General features: G+C 45.4%; 1 protein-coding gene across 1 annotated transcript in view; it reads left to right on the plus strand.

Moving 5' to 3' along the window:
• The window catches only part of LOC134022079 (CUB and sushi domain-containing protein 1-like), a 522528-nt gene that overhangs the window by 367132 nt on the left and 136134 nt on the right, over positions 1-19262 (plus strand). Inside the window, exons 31-36 of the mRNA XM_062463297.1 lie at positions 5450-5566; positions 5735-5848; positions 8751-8846; positions 8978-9181; positions 9542-9666; positions 15622-15718. Of these exons, the coding sequence (XP_062319281.1) occupies positions 5450-5566; positions 5735-5848; positions 8751-8846; positions 8978-9181; positions 9542-9666; positions 15622-15718 (753 nt within the window). The remainder of the gene's footprint in view (positions 1-5449; positions 5567-5734; positions 5849-8750; positions 8847-8977; positions 9182-9541; positions 9667-15621; positions 15719-19262) is intronic.

A 19262-nucleotide genomic window follows, 5' to 3' on the forward strand; every position in this document is an offset into this window, starting at 1 on the left:
AACAAAGTCTTTCTCCACCAGGTAATATTTCAGAGACTCTAAAGCCCATTTAATGGCAAGGCACTCCTTCTCCACGGTAGAGTACCTCGTCTCCCTTGGAAATAACTTCCTGCTCAGGAACACCACAGGCCTTTGCTCCCGGGGTGGCCCTTGCAACAGGACCGCCCCCAGCCCTACTCCCGACGCGTCCGTCTGCACCAGGAAGGGCCGAGAGAAGTCAGGACTCTGTAGAATGGGACCCTTGGTCAAACAGGTCCGTAGATCCTCAAAGGCCTTGGAGCATTGGTCACTACAAACCACTCTGGTCGGAGTGGACTTGCGTGTGAGGTCAATCAAGGGAGCCGCCCTTGTGGAGAACTGGGGGACAAACCGCCTATACCAACCCACCACGCCCAGGAAGGACCGAACTTGGCGTTTGGTGGTTGGCACCGGGGTCTGCAGGATGGCGCCAACTTTCCCCACCTGAGGCTTGATGGCCCCTCCCCCGATGAAGTAGCCCAGATACTGCACCTCTTGCTGGGCCATCGCACACTTTTGAGGGTTGATGGTCAGTCCTGCGTCCTTCAGCCGCCTCAGCACCTCCTTCACCTGGACGAGGTGCTCCTCCCATGACCGGCTGAAGATGACAACATCGTCGATGTACGCTTAAGAGTAGGCCTCCGCCCCCTCCAACATCTGATCCATGAGGTGCTGAAACGTTGCTGGCGCCCCCTGCAGGCCAAAGGGAAAATGGTAAAAGCCAAACAGTGTTCTAAAAGCTGTCATTGCTTTCGAGTCCTCTGCCATGGGCACTTGCCAGTACCCTTTGCTCAGGTCAAGCGTTGTCAGGTACCTGGCACTGCCCAGGCGGTCAATCAAAGTGTCTATCCTTGGCATGGGATACGGATCAAAGGTAGAAATTGAGTTTACCTTTCTGAAGTCCATGCAGAACCTTAAGGTCCCATCTTTCTTTGGCACAAGCACCACTGGACTTGACCACTCACTGTCTGATGGTTCAATGATGCCCATGTTCCGCATGGCTTCAATTTCCTCCTTGATCTTTGGGAGCAGCTGGGTTGGGAGCCGAATTGGACCCGGTGACTTCAGCCCAATGTGATGCTTGACCCGCGGCGTCTTGCCCGGCCTGCCACTGAACACCCCCTCCGGAATACATGCCCTCAGCTCCTGCTGCTGGGCCTTGGAAAGGTGGTCCAGGTTGATCTCCGCTGTTCCTTCCTGCTTGACCGGGAAGTACTGTTCTTCCACCTCTTCCTCCTCCCCCACAGCCCTCACAAAAAAATGCTGCTCCACTGGTCTCTCCCTGTCATGATATTGTCTTAGCAAGTTGATATGAAAAATCTGGCTTTTTCTCCTCTTCTCCGGTGTGCTGATTTCATACGTGACCTCGCCTGCTCGCCGCTGTACCAAGTATGGCCCCTGCCACTTTACGAGATTGCTGCTTTCAGATGTAGGTAGCAACACTAACACCCGCTGGCCTGGCTGCAGCGACCTGTCTCTGGCTGTGGCATCATACCACTTCCGCTGCTTGGCTTGAGCTGACTGCATATTCTCCTGCACCCGCTCAGTCAGACCTTGCATGTGGTCCCGCATCTTCAGGACGTACGTCAGGATGTTCATCTTCCATTCTGGCGCCTCCCCCTCCCAGGCCTCCTTCAGGACGTCGAGTGGACCCCTCACCTTCCGACCATACAAGAGTTCAAATGGAGAGAAACCCGTGGAGGCCTGTGGGACTTCCCTGTAGGCGAATAAGAGGTAGGGCAGCCAGTCATCCCAGTCAGACCCAGAGTCTGACACAAACTTGCGGAGCATGCTTTTTAAGGTCTTGTTGAATCTCTCGACAAGCCCATCAGTCTGAGGGTGGTATGGTGAGGTCCTAATGCCTTTGATTCCTAGGTACTTATACACTTGCTTAAGAAGTTTAGACGTGAAATTAGTTCCCTGATCAGTAAGCACTTCCCTCTGAACCCCCATCGTGAGACCAGCTGAAGAAAATCATTAGCTACCTGCCTTGCCTTGATGTTGCGTAGAGGGAACACCTCTGGGTACCTAGTTGCATAATCTGCAACGACCAGAATGTACCTATTGCCTTTGCGACTGCGTTCTAATGGGCCCACTATATCCATTGCCACTCTGGTAAAGGGAACATCTATGATAGGCAGGGTGACTAATGGCACTCTATCCAATTTCCTTCCTGGGGCAGTTAACTGACATGCTGCACAGGATTTACAGAACTGAACTAGTTCTGCATACATATTAGGCCAATAAAACCGGTCAACAACCCTGTCCCATGTCTTATTCTGGCCTAAATGCCCCCCCCCCCCCCCCCCCCCTTTAGCTTAAACTTGGGGCCGATTGCCTCCCCATGCCCATCTTCAACCAACCCTGTGTAAAATGGTTTCAGGGACATATCTGCTCTTTGAGCTTTACCTATGTCTGCAGGGATGGCCTTACTCAACTCACTGTCAAACTCAGGGTTTGGATCCAATGCTACCAGTTTAGTACCCCTAAACTTCTCTCTTCTCTTCTGGCTCCTTGTCTTGCATCTCTTTGAGTCCGCAAGAGGTAACATGTCCCATGAACTATCCCTGTCTTGTATTTTCGTCTGTGAGCGGGTGGCTGCTACGTTGCAACTCTGCTCCTGATCTACCAGTGTTGCTAACCCTGGAATATCCTCCCCCATGACTACTGGGTATGGTAGCTTCTCTGCCACTGCCACTGTGATCAAATAAGAAACGTTATCCACCTCCAGGTAAACTTCTGCAGTAGGGTAGGGTACCTCATCCCCATGTACACAACGGATAAACACCTCCCCATTTAACAGTGTGTTACGTCTGGCCACCAGGTCTGCCCTTACAATAGTCTGGCTACTTCCCGTATCCACCAGAGCCTGAGCCTGTTGCCCATCCACCCGTACATCTATTAGGGACTCCCATTGATCTAGAGTGGCTCCCCCCTTACTGGTCTTTGGGATAAACGCAACCTGTGCATCCTTTGGCTTTTTGCGGGGAGTTTCATATGCTCTGCCTGACCACAATAATAACACACAATTTCCTCTGGACTAACACTGAAAGTTCTAGGGCTTTTGTTACTCTGACCACCATCCCGACCACCCTCAGACTTACCTGGCCATGCAGCGTGGCTCTCCTTCCCCCCGGCCATCTGGTAAGGTCTTAAGTCTCTGCGTGCAAAAATGAAAGACTCGGCCAGCACCACTGTCTCTTTTGCCGTGTTCTTTAATCCAGAGCTTTACGTCGCTGTTCACCATCCTCAGGAACTGCTCCAGGACACACCCATTTCTCAAACAGCTCCCACAGTCTGGTGAAAAGTTCCTTACATGACTCATCCGGTAGTATGTGTGTGGATTGAAACCGCTGCCGGTAGGTCTCTGGATTGATCTCAAACTTCTCCAGGATCCCTTCTTTGATTTTTCCATAGTCCATTGAGTCCGTAAAGTCCATTGCGATATATATGCCGCTCTCGCTTTGCCGGTGAGTAGCGGCACCAGATTAAGTGCCCACTCTGTCTCTGGGCACAGACTTGCTGTTGCAATGCGCTCAAATGTCACTAGGAAATGCTCTATATCTTCATCCTGAGTGTACTGTTGCATTTTAAGGCCTCTCCAACCCGTGAATTGCACTGGCGTCCTTCCCGGCCACTCTGGAGCCGCTGCCGATGAGCCTGGAGCTGCCCTTGCCCCTTGGCTCGTACTGAACGCTCCTCTCTCCTGCCACACTTCCTCTTGGAGCATATTGAAGTGGTGCACCATGCCTTTCCACAACTGCTCTTGGCGCGTTTGTTCCTGCTTGGCCCGTTCCTCCGGTTTCTCCTGGGTAGTCAATAGAGCTTTGCACATTTTCTGGAGTCCCTGAAGTGAGTTCTCCATGGTTGACTGGGCATCGTCCTCATCTCCAGCGCTTTGCTGCTTCTTCTTCGGCATCTTTCAGTCTGACCTGAGCACCCTAGTAGTTTTCGCTGCCACCAAATGTGAGAGAGTGAACCCGAGCAGTCGTTTCGGTCAGAGGTGAAGAAGGCACGCAAACACTGCCGGAATTCCATGAACGAAATAGGCTTTATTGTGCATAATAATTACTCCCATAGGACGTGCTCCTGCCAACCAGTCTCCCAACTGAGCTGTGCGGCACACCTTTATTCACCTGAGCGATACCATATGACGTGCGTCACAATCAATTAACATGCTCACCCGGTTTTCCCCCTTTAACACCATATTGACATGACACATTTCACACATACATTATGTCTTTATCACGGACTGCCATAAAATCACTTCATACATTAGTTGCTTTAAAACAGTGCGCACCCCTGCTCCCCGGATCGCTCTCCGCCCCCGGTGCGCACAATACACATAAATCACTTTCCCCGCCCTGCACCCTGGTTTGCCCCCACCTCACATGGCAGACACGGCAACAGGGAAGGACACTGCCACACCCGCCGGAACTGGTCAGTTCCATGGAATCGGCCGAGAGGCACGTGGCAGACGCCTTGCGTTCTGTCACAGTTCCTGTCAATCATATGCGCAGTGTCAACCAATTATACTGCATGAGGGAGGGCCGAGCCAACTCACACACACTCAGTTAGAGGAGTAGTCGAAACTCGGAGGAGAGCCATAACAAATCAATGCATTTTTAAAGACATTGTGGTTAAGGTAGGGTATGATTTCATTTAATAATTTAATTGAAATTGTTTTCACACCTATCATAGTCAAATTCATAGTTAAAACATTTATTTTTTAAAGAGCCGTTCGGGAGCCAAAAGAGCCTCTTTTCAGTAAGCTGAGCCAAACGAGCCGGCTCACGAAAAAGAGCCGGAATGCCCATCACTAAGACAGACTAGCAAGCAGGCAGACAGGCTATCCAACTGCTGATTATGGCATCCTTATCGTGGTTACCTTTCAACAGGTGCTGGCTACTACGCTCTGTTGATATTCTGTACAGTGGGTTTTGATCAATAAGTAATAGGTCAGAAAAACGTGTTGTGCCTGTGGAAAAAGGGCAAACCCAACCTAATTTAGAGGACCTGTAGTGAACCAGCAGGGATTCTAACACGTGGATTGAAACAATAAACTCTGCGTTGGCACTTTGAAATTCATTGCAACTTGAATTTTTTGTCTAATAGGGTGCAAGATTGTAGGACTTGCAAGCCAGTATTTTGAGACAAAATTGTAGCTTGGCAACAGCAGCTTAGCATCAGCATCTTTGAGACCATACAAACGGCAATGGAGACACCTGCTAGAAACTATTATGTTTTACACTCTTCCTTCTCAGTTAATAAAGTATATATATATATATACCTATTACATTTTAACAACACAATTTACTTTATCTACTTAGAACTTTCTATGGACAGTCATTGAACCTCAGCAAGTGATTGTCACCACAACCGGTTTCTGTATTGTGAATCAGAAGCTACATGTATGTCCTCTCTGTTCCAGCTCCTTGTGGAGGACATTACACAGGCTCTGAGGGTGTGGTCCTGTCTCCTAACTACCCCCACAACTACACCAGAGGCCAGACTTGCACCTATTACATCACTGTCTCTGCTGAGTTTGGTAATACTCCTCACTTTCCTTTCTCTAAACAGCTTATAAGTAATATCTCAGTCATTGATCATTGTAAACCAGATACTTTTCCCAGTGGTGCTTTAACCCGGTGTTGTCGGTCTGTCTGGAACCTGAGTGTTAATTGTTAACCAGGTCTCTTTCTTCTCCTCTGCCTAGTGGTATTTGGACAGTTTGCCTTCTTCCAGACAGCCATGAATGACTCTGTGGAGTTGTTTGACGGGGCCAATCAGATCACACGCCTGCTCAGCTCGCTAGCCGGTTCTCACTCAGGTAAGAGCTGTTGGCTGCTGTTGAACACAACACAAAGGGCCCTTGTTTGAGGAGTCATTATTACAAACCAGAACTAGATCCATTGATCTAGGATTGATAAATGTTGCTGCTGCCAGCTTCTGCTGCCAGCTTCTGTGGTGTACACAGCCTTATTATTTCCTTGATTAGCAGTGAGACAAGAAAATTATAATTGCTGGTGGCATAATACCATAGACCCAGTTTATATTTGCTGTACATACTGTTGCTATATTGATCTGGGATCCAATAAAACATAGATCTACTCATAACATATTTCTATCTTTAATGGTTGGAACATTTTGTATTTTTTTTTTAAGCTTAAGATTTGCTGATCAAAGATTGCATAACTACTGTAATAAACATTTCTACAGTGACTCACGGTTCTGTCAGGCTCAGGGTTCTTTTCCTCATAGCCCATTTCTCCCTCTATTTTACCCTTTCAAATGAGGAGGCTCTGTAGCTTTTTGAGCATAGAACTATGGCTGGCACTGCTGACATAAAAGAAGGTCATAAGGGGTCACCGAAGGGTGACTCCTTCACCCTCTGTCAGGAACCTTGGGGTTACCATGGACGACAAGCTCTCCCTCACGGCCCACATTGCTGCGGTCTCCCGGTCGTGTAGATTCACCCTCTACAACATCCGGAAGATCAGGAGATACCTGTCTGAGCACTCCACCCAGCTGCTAGTCCAAGCACTTGTCCTCTCCAAGTTGGACTATTGCAACTCGCTGCTCGCTGGTCTCCCAGCATGTGCAACCCGCCCTCTTCAGAGGATTTAGAACGCAGCGGCCCGCCTGGTCTACAATCTACCCAGACGCTCCCATGTTACCCCGCTCCTCATCTCTCTCCACTGGCTACCTATCATGGCCCGTATCAGATTCAAGACCCTGGTACTGACCTTCCAACAGTGAACGGGACTGCACCCGTCTACATCAAGTCTCTCCTGCAGCCTTACACCCCCACCCGTCACCTACGGTCTTCTTCAGACAACCGCCTGGTGGTCCCACCGCTCAAGACCGCCCGGTCCCAACACAAGCTCTTCTCCTGTCTGGCCCCCCAGTGGTGGAATCAACTCCCCACCTCCATCAGAGACACTGACTGTCTCTCCACCTTCAAGAAAAGGCTCAAGACGCACTTGTTCCGGGGGTACAACGGTACTTAGGAATGGTTCGCTTGACCCGATGTTAGTTTCCTCAAGGATCACAATGACTCTTGCTTAGAGACTTGTTGCTCTTGTGGTTAGTGGTAACTGATTTAAATTTTTGTACTCGCTGTGATATATTGTTTTTATTATTGTTGCTTGCTTTTTCCACAGGTACACTTGCACTTATAGCGGTTCATGTTGTTTAATTGTAACTTGTTTAACTACATGCTCTTATGGTTCTTCCCTTTGGCACTTACTTTGGTTGTTCACAATGTGTGCTTCATGTTTTGGCTACTCGCAATGTTTTTGTGGCTATCTTGTTGTTATGATCAGTGGCCTATGCACTTTGTAAAGCTCTCTCTTGGAAGTCGCTTTGGATAAAAGTGTCTGCTAAATGAATAAATGTAATGTAATGTAATGTCATCAAGTAGAGGACAGAAATCAGACTTAGTTTTACATCCCACTGGCTATTGATGACGGTTGTAGGATATAAAGTGTCGATATGGCACTTTTACGTTCACATTATCCGCTATTCAGTGCCACGCTGTAGAACCCCAGGAGCCATGCAGATTGTTAGACTCTGCATCCACAAACAGGAACCCCTACCCCCCTATGTAGCCTGCAGACTGGGTGGTTTTGAGGCATCGGAGCAGCCACGTCTCAATTTCTCCCCTTGCTGCTCAACTGTTTGTCTACCCTAAGGTCGTCAAATGATCAAATGTTGCTCTATGCTCTGTATTGTTTGCAGCATTCCCTAGTGCATATATTCTGTGCCAATATGGTGAAGCACTTGTTTTTATAGAATCGGAAGTTCCACACCATTTTCCTCCATTTGTGATTTCATTTTTTATAATAATTGTGTTATGTCATTAACGTGCATTAGGGAAAGAACAGTTGCCAGTTAAGTAGAAGCTGATTATCCACCTACATACTTTCTCCACCTCTAGACTGATACACAGTATCTAATTATGGATTCTAAATGTCATTTAGCCTGTTACACCTTGCAGACAACTCTCTCTCTCTTCCCAGTGTCATATATCACCATAGATACTATCTCTCACTGGACAGCAACATCCCCCATACACGATTGGACAGGGAAGCAGTCATAGCCATGGCTTGGCCGACATCCTAGTTACTGATAGGACATCTGGTAGTCAGAACAGTTGAGGTGGTGATGTTTTTAAGTTCAAAATAGATGAGCCCAGGCCAGTATGAGAGCTACCGGAGAGCTACAGGGCTAGGGTTTGGTATGGCCTAAAATGTATATCACGGGTTAGGGAATATTTGAAGCATGGATGGTAATGGTATTACATGGACGCTGGCGTGGGTACACTCTTCCATGCTATGTTTTTGACGTACAAGTCTTTGTAGGCTAAACATCAAACGTTGTAATCGAAGGGTAAAGCCTGAAAATGATTGCGTGAGATTGCTTGCTATGTTTTCGTAGATTGATAGCGATTTTTGCGTTAATGCTCCGTACGGTAATTTTATGCCATGCCTGGTGTGAATGGGTCTGGAAGGCTCAACCGCGGTTACACGGTATAGTCATCCATATCGTAGGCCAAATTCATACCGGTATATTGCTATACTGTTCATACCGTCCACCCCTATACAGGGTTACCGTTTTAAACCATATCAGATACCTTATCTCACTTCTCGATTTTGTTTGCTTATAGTCTGTATGTCGGTTTCACATTTGTGTTTTGGTTTGCTTTGTTGTGTGTTTTGCTGGTGTTCCAGGGGAGACCTTGCCCCTGGCCACATCCAACCAGATTATGTTGAGATTCAGCGCCAAGAGTGGTCCATCTGCGAGAGGCTTCCACTTTGTCTACCAAGGCACGTTAGCAAGCACCAGTGTTATAATGTTCTCCCACTTCATTAAAATTGATCACATTAGCAGAACGTTTTCTGCATTTCAGTGGTCCTAAACTCTGACCTCTGTGTCCTGACCTCTGTGTCCTGCACAGCGGTTCCCAGGACCAGCGACACCCAGTGCAGTTCTGTTCCTGAGCCTCGCTATGGCAGACGGATCGGTTCGGAGTTCTCCGCTGGGTCAGTGGTCCGGTTTGAATGCAACCCAGGCTACCTGCTCCAGGGTTCAACTGCCATCAAGTGCCACGCAGTGCCCAATGCCCTGGCACAGTGGAATGACACTGTTCCCACTTGCGTAGGTGAGTCTGCATCAAAATGCTTTTGCAGATGGATTCAACAGAAATAAAGAGAGTTTGGAGGGTTGAAAGGATTGTTGAGGCTGTAGAAAAAATAAAAGGATACCAACTTGAGCTGAGTAGCCATGTAACCATAGAAACTGTACACAGGCGAAAACAGGTTGTGTGAGATGAATCATGTGTTTTTGGGAGCAGCAGTGAGTCATGTCTGACCTGTCCTAAGTGAAACTAGCAGCATGGGCACTTAGCTCTGACATTGCCCTTCTCTGTAGGAGTCCAGTACCCTGGTGTATGAACCCTGTGTGTGTGCGTGTGGGGGCGTGTTTGCATGCATGCTTATGTGTGTGTCTTTGTGACCCCTAGTGCCGTGCAGTGGGAACTTGACCGAGAGGAGAGGTACCATCCTGTCCCCTGGATACCCAGAGCCATATGGGAACAGTCTTAACTGTGTTTGGAGGATCATCGTCAGTGAGGGAGCAGGCATACAGGCCAGTACTACAACCCATCTTTGTAATCACTGGCAATAAACTGCTCTGACACACACAAAGCCATCTGATTGATAGGTTATAGCACATTCAGAACTGCCAATCATCCTGCCAATCATCCTGAATAGAGGAGGAGAGAATGAGCAGTTCTAAATTTAGGCTGAATTAGTGTAGCGGGGTTTGCTCATTTAAAGATAGAAATACTTAATTTATCATAAAGTCTCGGGGCACCACCCTAATATTGGTTTAGGACATTAGGGAATCCTATGTTTAATATGTAATAATCAGTCTCATCTTTAGGAATGAATTTGTTCTAAGTGTAGAGCCAATCGTAACATCAGTGAACACGCACGTCAAAATATCTTTACAATGAATTTATTCAAGTAAGGTAAACAGATCTTATGAACCAGTTAGATTATGGGTTTGATATGAGAGATTGGTTTCAATGAACAGAATGAAATGGTCGAACTTAAAGAAAGACAGAAATTGTACAGTCAATGATTACATCCTTACAAATCATAAACAGAGCTCACACCAATGCCATGTCGAGGAGGAAAGAGCGTTAGCCATAGTTACGTTTGATCAGGGGTTGATCAATGAGGTTGAGGGCGGTTTGCGCCAAAGGTCCATTTGAAGTATCTGAAGTCAAAGCACGGCTGCGCTGGGTCATGTGACTGAGTCTGCGGGATGTCAGTGAAGTCGCAATTAGAATTGCGTTTTTGGTTCTTCTGTTGAAACGTCCAGATAGTGTCGCGATCACTATAAAGTTGAATCAAAATTTTAGGACGTCTATGTGATTGTTAGAGTGCATGTCGGAGAATAGCATGGATACGCGCTTCACACCGAAGTTGAGATTGTGCGTCTTTGAGAAGTCGTATAGCTAACTTGTCAGTTAATTTAAGCCTGTTATTGTATTAGTCTATATTCTTGCTAATTTAAATTAAGTTAACTGGTGATCTTCGTTGTTTGTATTATTCCCCTGCTAGCTAAATTGCACATGTCTGTTGATTCGATAGCGATTGCTGCCTTTGCTTACGTTTGTATTTTTGGTGCATTACTATGCAGAAGTAGTTTTAATTAATAAATAGTGGGTTTATTGTTATTATTTGCTACAGAATGCTTAACCTATCAAGCTCAAATGAAGCAGACAGTGTACATGCTTTCGAGTACCTTAATGGATAGGCTAGGCTACTGACCAACGTCAATTATTAATACGTCAATTAATAATACGTCAATTAATAATTGGCAGCATTTATGCCATAAATGCCGAAAATATGTGCAATATTACATTAGTTATTAAACTAGGCTATTACATTAACCTGGGGGGGGGGGACAGACAGACAGACTTATGTCGTTGTTGTAACATTCATTCATTCATTCTTCCACAAATGAAAACACTGATCAACCATAAAAACAATCGTAATGAAAAATATGAAATATGATATATAAAACTGTACAAAACAGAATAAGGAATAACAGATTAAGGACACTCAGTCCTCACTGTCAGTGTCAGGACAGTTATCTTCCAGTTCCTCAGTTTCTTTTGTGTTGGCACAATTACACCAACGACATAAGTCTGTGCAACACAGTCCTGCAGAAAAACATGAACATCTGCCTGTCTCACACGCACTTTTGCAGCCGCAGTGTATCAAATGCAAAACACTGTCAGGGGCCGAATTTCTGTTACGTGCAAGGTCCCATCCTCTATTTGCCAAACATATCCATCCATGTTGACAAAAAGCAGCTACCTTATTGGTGTAGAACGATCACGTGTCGAACCGTGCCACCAAAATCCTATTACGCTCTGAAGAAACTAGTTCTGCATAAAACATAAACGCAACGATAATCGACTGGAATTTCAGCGACAAACTTTTTTTTGGTAGCTTAGCAGGACTCGTTCTTTTTTATGAGCTAAAGATTGTGTAGATGCCAGACTGTGGAGCGGGAATCATTTTCTAAAAGACTTTTCGTGGTTCACCTTTCGGCCTAAAGGGAGAGATAACCTAACTAGTTGCTAACACGGTTGTTTCATTAGTAGACTATGGTCACTGCTCCCTGATCTAGTAGGCTACAAGTATCAGTGTATTGCAGTGGCAGCGCCAGACATATTTTTCTGGGGAGCTCTGCATTTTAGCGAGGGTGCTATGAAATGAGGGTGATAGCCTATGTGTCACATGGTTCTCTACTACACCTCCCCACCATATGTCTATCATCTGTACATGTTTGCTCTCTTGCGTCTTGGGGGTCCATGAAAAGCGCTAAACAAACCGATTGTATTATTATTATCATTATCTAGGCTACTTCCGACGGACGCGCACAGTCTGCGACAGTCACTGACAAAATGCATAGGCCTACAGCATGTTAGAGTCCGCAGGTGACCACTAGCCTACCATGTCAGACAGAGTGAAATGAATCTTGGAATAGCAGATAGAATTAACTAAAACAGTCAGAAATGCGTTAAAAAGGTATATATTATTTCAGTTCACAATCATCAATAATCACATTGAACCTTATGTAGCCTATACCTAGCACACAGACAGACTGCTTGTCCTAGGCTAAAGAGCCAGATTTTTTTTAAGGCGGCTCCAAAAAAATAAAAAGGAAAAAGGAAAAAAGTTAAAATCTTCGGCAAAAAAGGGCCTCTTCGTTGCTAATCAACCGAAACTAGTCTTCAGCGACACTGCAATCAATGCACGCAACAAATCAGACAGCATTCATTAATGTTACACAGCTAACTGTTACCACGCAAACTGTTCCAACTAGCTTTTACAAAAACTTTCTTGGATTCCAAACATGCGAGGTGGATATTTCTGGAGTTTTGGTCTTCTCGGACCATCCTTAGCGTCCATGCTAATGTCACTGATGCTGCTATAGCACCATGCACCCTCAGTAGTGGTGGAGGGTTGACCTCCTTGACCACAACGTTCCTCTCCTTAAAAATCCACACCAGATACCCCAGCCATTTCTTCTTTTTCTACGTCACTCTCGTTTATTAATAGTTTTTCCAAACGTGGACATTTAGGTAGCAAAAACCGATGCATTGTTGAAACTATCATGCACTAGCTCGCTTTCTCCTTCAACCGTCCGGTAACGTCAACGTTTACGCGTGCGACGTGAAAATCGGGTCATACGGTATGACAGAATGATTGCTCTGTGTCTAAAACAATCTGTTAATTTCAATAATTATAATTTCAATAGTTATAATTTTATTTTGTGAGTTAAATATTATTATCACACAATAAATAACGCAGAATGACGTTGATCTTAAAATGATACTACAACACACAGAAAAAGTAATTAGCTCGCTGAAAAAAGTCTGTCACTGTCTGAGCAGTGTGGAGCTGGCATTGGTTTTCTGTACATTCTAAAGACAATCACCAACAACTGCCAACTTTAGAATGGTGGGATTTGTTGGAGTTTGTTGGGGCAGTGTGCAAGCTGCTTTAGGGGCTGTCCGTTGACAGATGTCGCATGAAGTACAGTACCTAGCTACGTCTTTCGTCACTCCCGGCCAGTAGAAGCGGGCCAGCACTCTTTCTGCCGTCTTCTCTCTCCCTAGGTGTCCCCCAAGGACGTGCGAATGTGCCAGGTTGAGAACGGTATCCCTATACGTGCGCGGGACCACCAACAGGTTGCGCTTCTCACCCCTGCGTTCACAGACCCAGTACAACAATCCTTTGGTTAAGGAATAGAATGGGTATTTTAACTCACCCTCGGCTATGAGTCGTTCTCCATCCACCATCACCACTCTGCCCATCGCGTTGCTCAGTGGTCTCCATGACCACTGAGGACCTGTCGTAGTCTGTCTTCCTCTTCGACCCCCTCGTCCTGTGAACTCCCAAAGCCCTTCCATTCTTCCTCCAGCGAGGCCTTGGCAAACAACTGTCGTAGGCGTTCTGGAGTATCCGCCTCCTGTTCGTTGTTACACGCTGTCTCTCTTTCCCCCAGCAAGCCGTCCCATTTATGGCGCCTGTCAACCCCTCTCCTCCCGGGTCGTCGGTGGCCGTTCGTCGGGTGGGCCAGTCCGATACGTGTAACCGGGTTTCTCTTCTTCTTCTGGTCTTGGGTGCTCCTCTCTGCCTTTACCCATAGCGCACTGAACCACGGGCAGTCCCGCCCCAGCATCACTGGCACCATTAGGACAGGAGACACCCCCATTAACATTGTCGTTTTTCCCGCTGGGGTGTTGAGCTTGACTTTAGCGATATGGTAGTCACTGCTGTCCCCGTGGATGCACGAGACCGTCATATCCTCAGCCACTCCCTTTGTAGGTCCTCTCTGATCAAGGATACCATGCTCCCTGAGTCCAAAAAGGCATGCGTGTCTACGCAGCCCATCCTCACCGGTACAGACCGGGCTGGTGTTACCTCCGCGTGCCAGCATGGGGCAGGAGTTGGGGCCGGCCCCTCCCTCCGCGTGGGGGTGGAAGCCTCTGTTGGCATGGGTTCATCCCCGGTGGTACAGTGACGGGCTATGTGTCCAAAGGCCCCACACCGGTAACATTGTGTCTGCCTGGTATGAACGCTACTCCTGGGTTCTTGCACTGGGGAGTGCGTCCTGTCAACGTTCTTAGGAGGTCCCATATTCCTCTCGTGCTGCTCGCACTAGGGCTTCTGCGGCCCCCGCCGTTTCTATTAACTGGACCAGCCTGTCCACGGTGGTAGGGTTCCCGTGGCTAACCGTCTCTAACCCGTGGCTAACCGTCAGTTCCCTAAGACATTTGTCTACCACCATGGTTTCAAACACCTCTTCGATAGTGTTGTCAGGTCCTAGCCATCCCTTTATCAGCCGAATGAGCTGGTGTAGCTGGCCTCTTGGGGACACACCCTCGCAGTACTTCCACTCGTGGAATCGACACGCCCTTTCCCTGGGGCTGAGGTGAAACCGGGCCAGGATCTCCTGCTTCAGGGTGTGATAGTTTTCTGCTCCTTCCTCCCCCAGGTCATAATAGGCTGCCTGGGCGGGACCAGTCAACTGTGGGGCAATGAGCCCCGCCCACTCTCCAACCGGCCATGCCTCCCTCCTCGCAGTCCTCTTAAAGGCCGTCAGTTAGGCTTCCATGTCATCCTCCTTCGTGAGACGGGGTATCAGGCTACTCAGGTTAGGCATGGGCCGTCCCCGCGGTTCCCTTTCCAACATCTGCCTGATGACGTTCAAGGTCGCGGTCTGTTGGGCCGATAGGGCGGCCAGCTGCGCCACCACTTCCCCGCTTGTCATCTTGGTTACTGCAATTGGACCGTCAGGGTGTGTAGGGGATGCGTCTCCACTTACATTGCCCGCATTCTCCACCAGTTGTGACGATTCGCTATATCCGTCACCGAATACATTCCCCCCCCCCCAGGTGCAGGACAGCAAAAACGTAATGTTGAGACGGACAAATGCAGCAACACTTTGGTTATATTTTTGGTTCAGAGGAGCCAGATCACTAGCAGGCACACTGCCGTACTAGGATTTCCAAAACGGTAAAATAACACTTTACGACAAAATCACAGGTTGTCCCTCAACCGCCGTCTGCATGAGTATTCTCCGGCTCCATTCTGTCCTCTCCTTCACCTAATCGGGACCTTTTAAAGAAAGCACAATCAAGTATATGCGTTTCACCTGGTTACTCGATCATACCAGTTAGGTACCTTGGGCCTACCTCCCAAGAGAGGGTGCCCACGGACCCTGTATTCCACCTGACCCCTCACACAGTATTAAATTAAACCTTTAGACTCAAGCACTACAAGCAATATTCCTTGAAGGACAAGAAGTACTGTACAGTGCCCGATTTAGTGGAATTGTACATGGAGAACTTGTTACATCAGGGTATATACTATATATTGTCATTATTGTTTCATGCCATCAATATCATTTTAGTTTTAATAGATAGTTAGTGGTAGCATGTGTATGAGCAACATAATGTGCAGGTTGATATATTTACAGATGAATGTGGATTGTGTTTTTTTGCTGTTACAGATCCAGGTGATGAGCTTTGCTACAGAACACAACTGGGACTCACTGGAGATCTATGATGGAGTGGACATGACGGCTCCCAAACTAGGAAGTTTCTCAGGTATTTAAGACATTAGGCTTTGAACCAGACAGTTTCACAGTTATGGGAGGCTTCATTAAGCTCAAAGTTTCTTTCTTACAGTAGACTCTATGTGTGTTCAATATACAGTCCCTCTAGACAGCAGGTTGAATGTTGACTCTAAACTAGAACTTGCTTAGATAAAGTAGTCTTCTGTTACTGGCTCTTAACAAGGCAGTTTCACAGTAGTTATTTACCCATCACACACAACGTATGCACTTAATAACAGAATGAACTATAATGCATTTTACTAATTATTTCATGTATTCTACTGCATTCTTACAACCCCATCATTGTTAACAAGATCATTAAAATGAAACTCAGTCATTTGTATTTACTACAATTCCTGGGAACTAGAGTTGATCTTGGTCCAGAGTTTTTCATGCCCTGCTTTCCTCAGCAGTCAAATGTTCCTGTTTTCATGTTGGATGCTATCTCAGCCTCACCTCTGGGGACCTCCTCACATCCAACTGGCATCCATCCTGCTTCTGGTGCCTGCTTGCTAGTTCCCTCCAACAACTGAATTCCCTGATCTCAACATCTGTGTGCTATTTAACAAAGACAGGGGCCGTTAGCACTCTATTGAGCTTCTGTCTTAACTAAATGTATGGCATCACTATCCTATAAACACAGAAAGGTTTTGGTTAGTTATTGTGGTAATTACTGGATATTTGTCAGTCTAGGTGCTACCACTGCTTCTAGGACCCCTGCAACCAGTGTACTGGTCTTTTACAATGTAGACAACATACAAGTTTCACCACAGACTGCTCCAGACCATATTTTGATAGGATAAGGAACTGAAATGGACACTAGTGAGGAAAGCTTGGATCTCATTACTGACACAGTCCGAAGGAAATGTATTGGCATTGTCTGGCAGGAGTTTAACACACAAATACACATTATTGATATCATGTGTCCAAAATTAACAAATTACCCTCTCTGTGTTGTTAGGTTCTGAGATTCTGAGAGCTGTGATGGTCATATTGTCCACTCGTGTAGTGAATGCCGCAAAAGCCAAGAAGGGGGATTGAACTGCAAGCTCTAGTATAAAATGAACAAATCACTAACTCTGAGGTGAATCCTGATTCAGTCAGTAAAAGATTAGCTCAAAAAGTTTCCCATCACTGATGGGCACGAAGATTCGAACTGGTGGTTTAATTTTAGTAATAATTGTCTGAGAGCTGTGAGTAAACATTGGCTAGCCTACATTTAAAATAGCTTCATTAGCCTCAATTTGTTTGGCTGGTATGTGGCTCTGTATAACCAAATAGTATATAAGACGAGGCAAAGCTCAATAGAACATCCATTGCATCTGCACCCAGCAGCGGTCCTACACATCCGCCATTTTGGACTGTGAATCCAGTAAAACGTCACTCCAACAAATCAATGTACAAACAAAATTGTGAATCCATTAAAACGTCACTCCAACAAATCAATGTACAAACAAAATTATCAATATCGTATCGCCATTTATTTAATGTCTACCAAAATAATGTGTTAAATGTAGCCTGCATAAATATTCATACTATTTACTTGCTTAGTCGGCTACATTTGTTTACAGAATCAAAGCCAAAATGTGAAAAACATTCATACAGAATTTCACTGATTACATAAACAACAGATATTAACAATATTAATTCCTTTTTGAATTCTTTGAATTTATCTCTCAAGAGTTACTTACCCAAGCTATTTGCTGGCAATCTTATATTTGGAAAAACAAATGTCACTACGTAAGATGCTAAAAAGTGCTAAAATTAAAATGATTGCAAATTGTTATTAAAAATGAAACATCATTTTGGTATAACATTTGTTTGTCAGTATTGAAAGCATTTGGGGGTATTACATTTATTTTACAATGTGACTTATTATTTCTAAGCTGACTTTTCACCAACAGGTCTTTCAATACTGGAAACTAATATTGAAGCACAATTTTAGCCCACATAATATGTCAATTTGGAAGATGTATATTATCAAATAGAAAATCTTTATTTATAGAAATGACTAAATGTAAAATGTAAATGTAAAATAGAAGACTGGTGGGATAGAGGAATATGGTAAATTTTACATATTATGGACATGGGGTATAACATCTTGGATTCTAAAAACTGTTGTAGCAAATTAAAAATAAACAGCTTACAAAAGATTTATAACACATAAAAAAAATATCCCTTTACAAATGATTAGACTAATAAGAGAACACATAAATACACAGTGGAAAATCCAATGAGCCTTAGATGAACCAAGTGCTTTTTCCAGAGCTTTCTGAGGAAATGTCTGGTATAAGAATGCTATCTGGGCGCGGCAAGTTGATCTTACATTCTTAATCATCATAATCATCATCTTAAACATTGTACATTCTTATAGAGGCAGCAAGTGCTTTTATACTCTTTGGTGGCCATAAGTTTTGGCAATGACATGTTGCGTTATGAAAGTTTGAAAGTTTGCTGGTTCAGTATTTGAGGAAAATGTTTTCATCTTTCTATAGAATACTGGAATACAATAAGGCACATTTCATATTTTCTAAAGCTTTTTTGGGCAAACATTTTCAATATATGAAAATAGTCTTTTACAGCTGTCAATCTGCTCTTAAAATCCAATCAGAATGATAGTGATTTCACCTGGCTAGAACTAGTTCACACTCTCCCCTGTGCTGATGATATGACTTACTGAAATTATGTTAGCAGTCGTTTTATGCCATGGCCCAGCAAGCTTTGCAAACACAAAATGTATGTCGCTCCCAATACTTTTGGCCACAGCTGTAACAGTGCGTTCACACTGCAGCGTTTTTTAACGCTCTGCATCGCTTGCCTTCCCACAGTACACCACGCTCGGGGGCGTGTTAGACAAGTTAATACAGAGTTGTAGTTCTCTAAGGTCACTGTTGTAGTCATGGCCAAGCGTGCAGATTTGGGTTCATGTACTCACAATATCGATCAAAATACCACTTTTACACAACATTTATGTAAGTGCAAGATTTTACTAGTGCAAGATTACAGTAGAATACATGTTACGCCACCGGTCACTCAACCAGTCGTTTGTAGGCTGGGCTAGCAGTGGCACAGAACAGTCACGTAATGTGACGAGACTGAATTTAAAAGTAGGCTATAAAAACACACTAGGAACAATGACGACATCGGCAACCATGCACCATGCATTATTAGTTTAATGTCATCTTTAAATTCAGGCTCGTCACATTAGTAACTTTGTTCTGAACAGAACTGGGTGTGCAGACACATACGAAAAGTTTCTCCTCCATCTTGAAATTGTGAAACCTAGAAATGTTTATCATGACCAAAGGTTGCTACGTTACAAGAAACAAGAAAACAATCCGATTGGCCAACGCTAGCGTTTTCACGCTCCTCATTTACATAAAGTTGAGAAAATCCAACTTGCAACGCTCCGCTCCGCTCGCCTTCCCACAATGCCCTACGCGAGCGTCAACGCCTGGTTTCATTGAAAATGAATTGGAAGCCGACGCCACGCGCCGCCCGCTCCGCTGCAGTGTGAACGCACTGTAACTCACAGT

Source organism: Osmerus eperlanus, chromosome 6 (assembly GCF_963692335.1).
Source record: "Osmerus eperlanus chromosome 6, fOsmEpe2.1, whole genome shotgun sequence".
Classification (NCBI taxonomy): Eukaryota; Metazoa; Chordata; class Actinopteri; order Osmeriformes; family Osmeridae; genus Osmerus; species Osmerus eperlanus.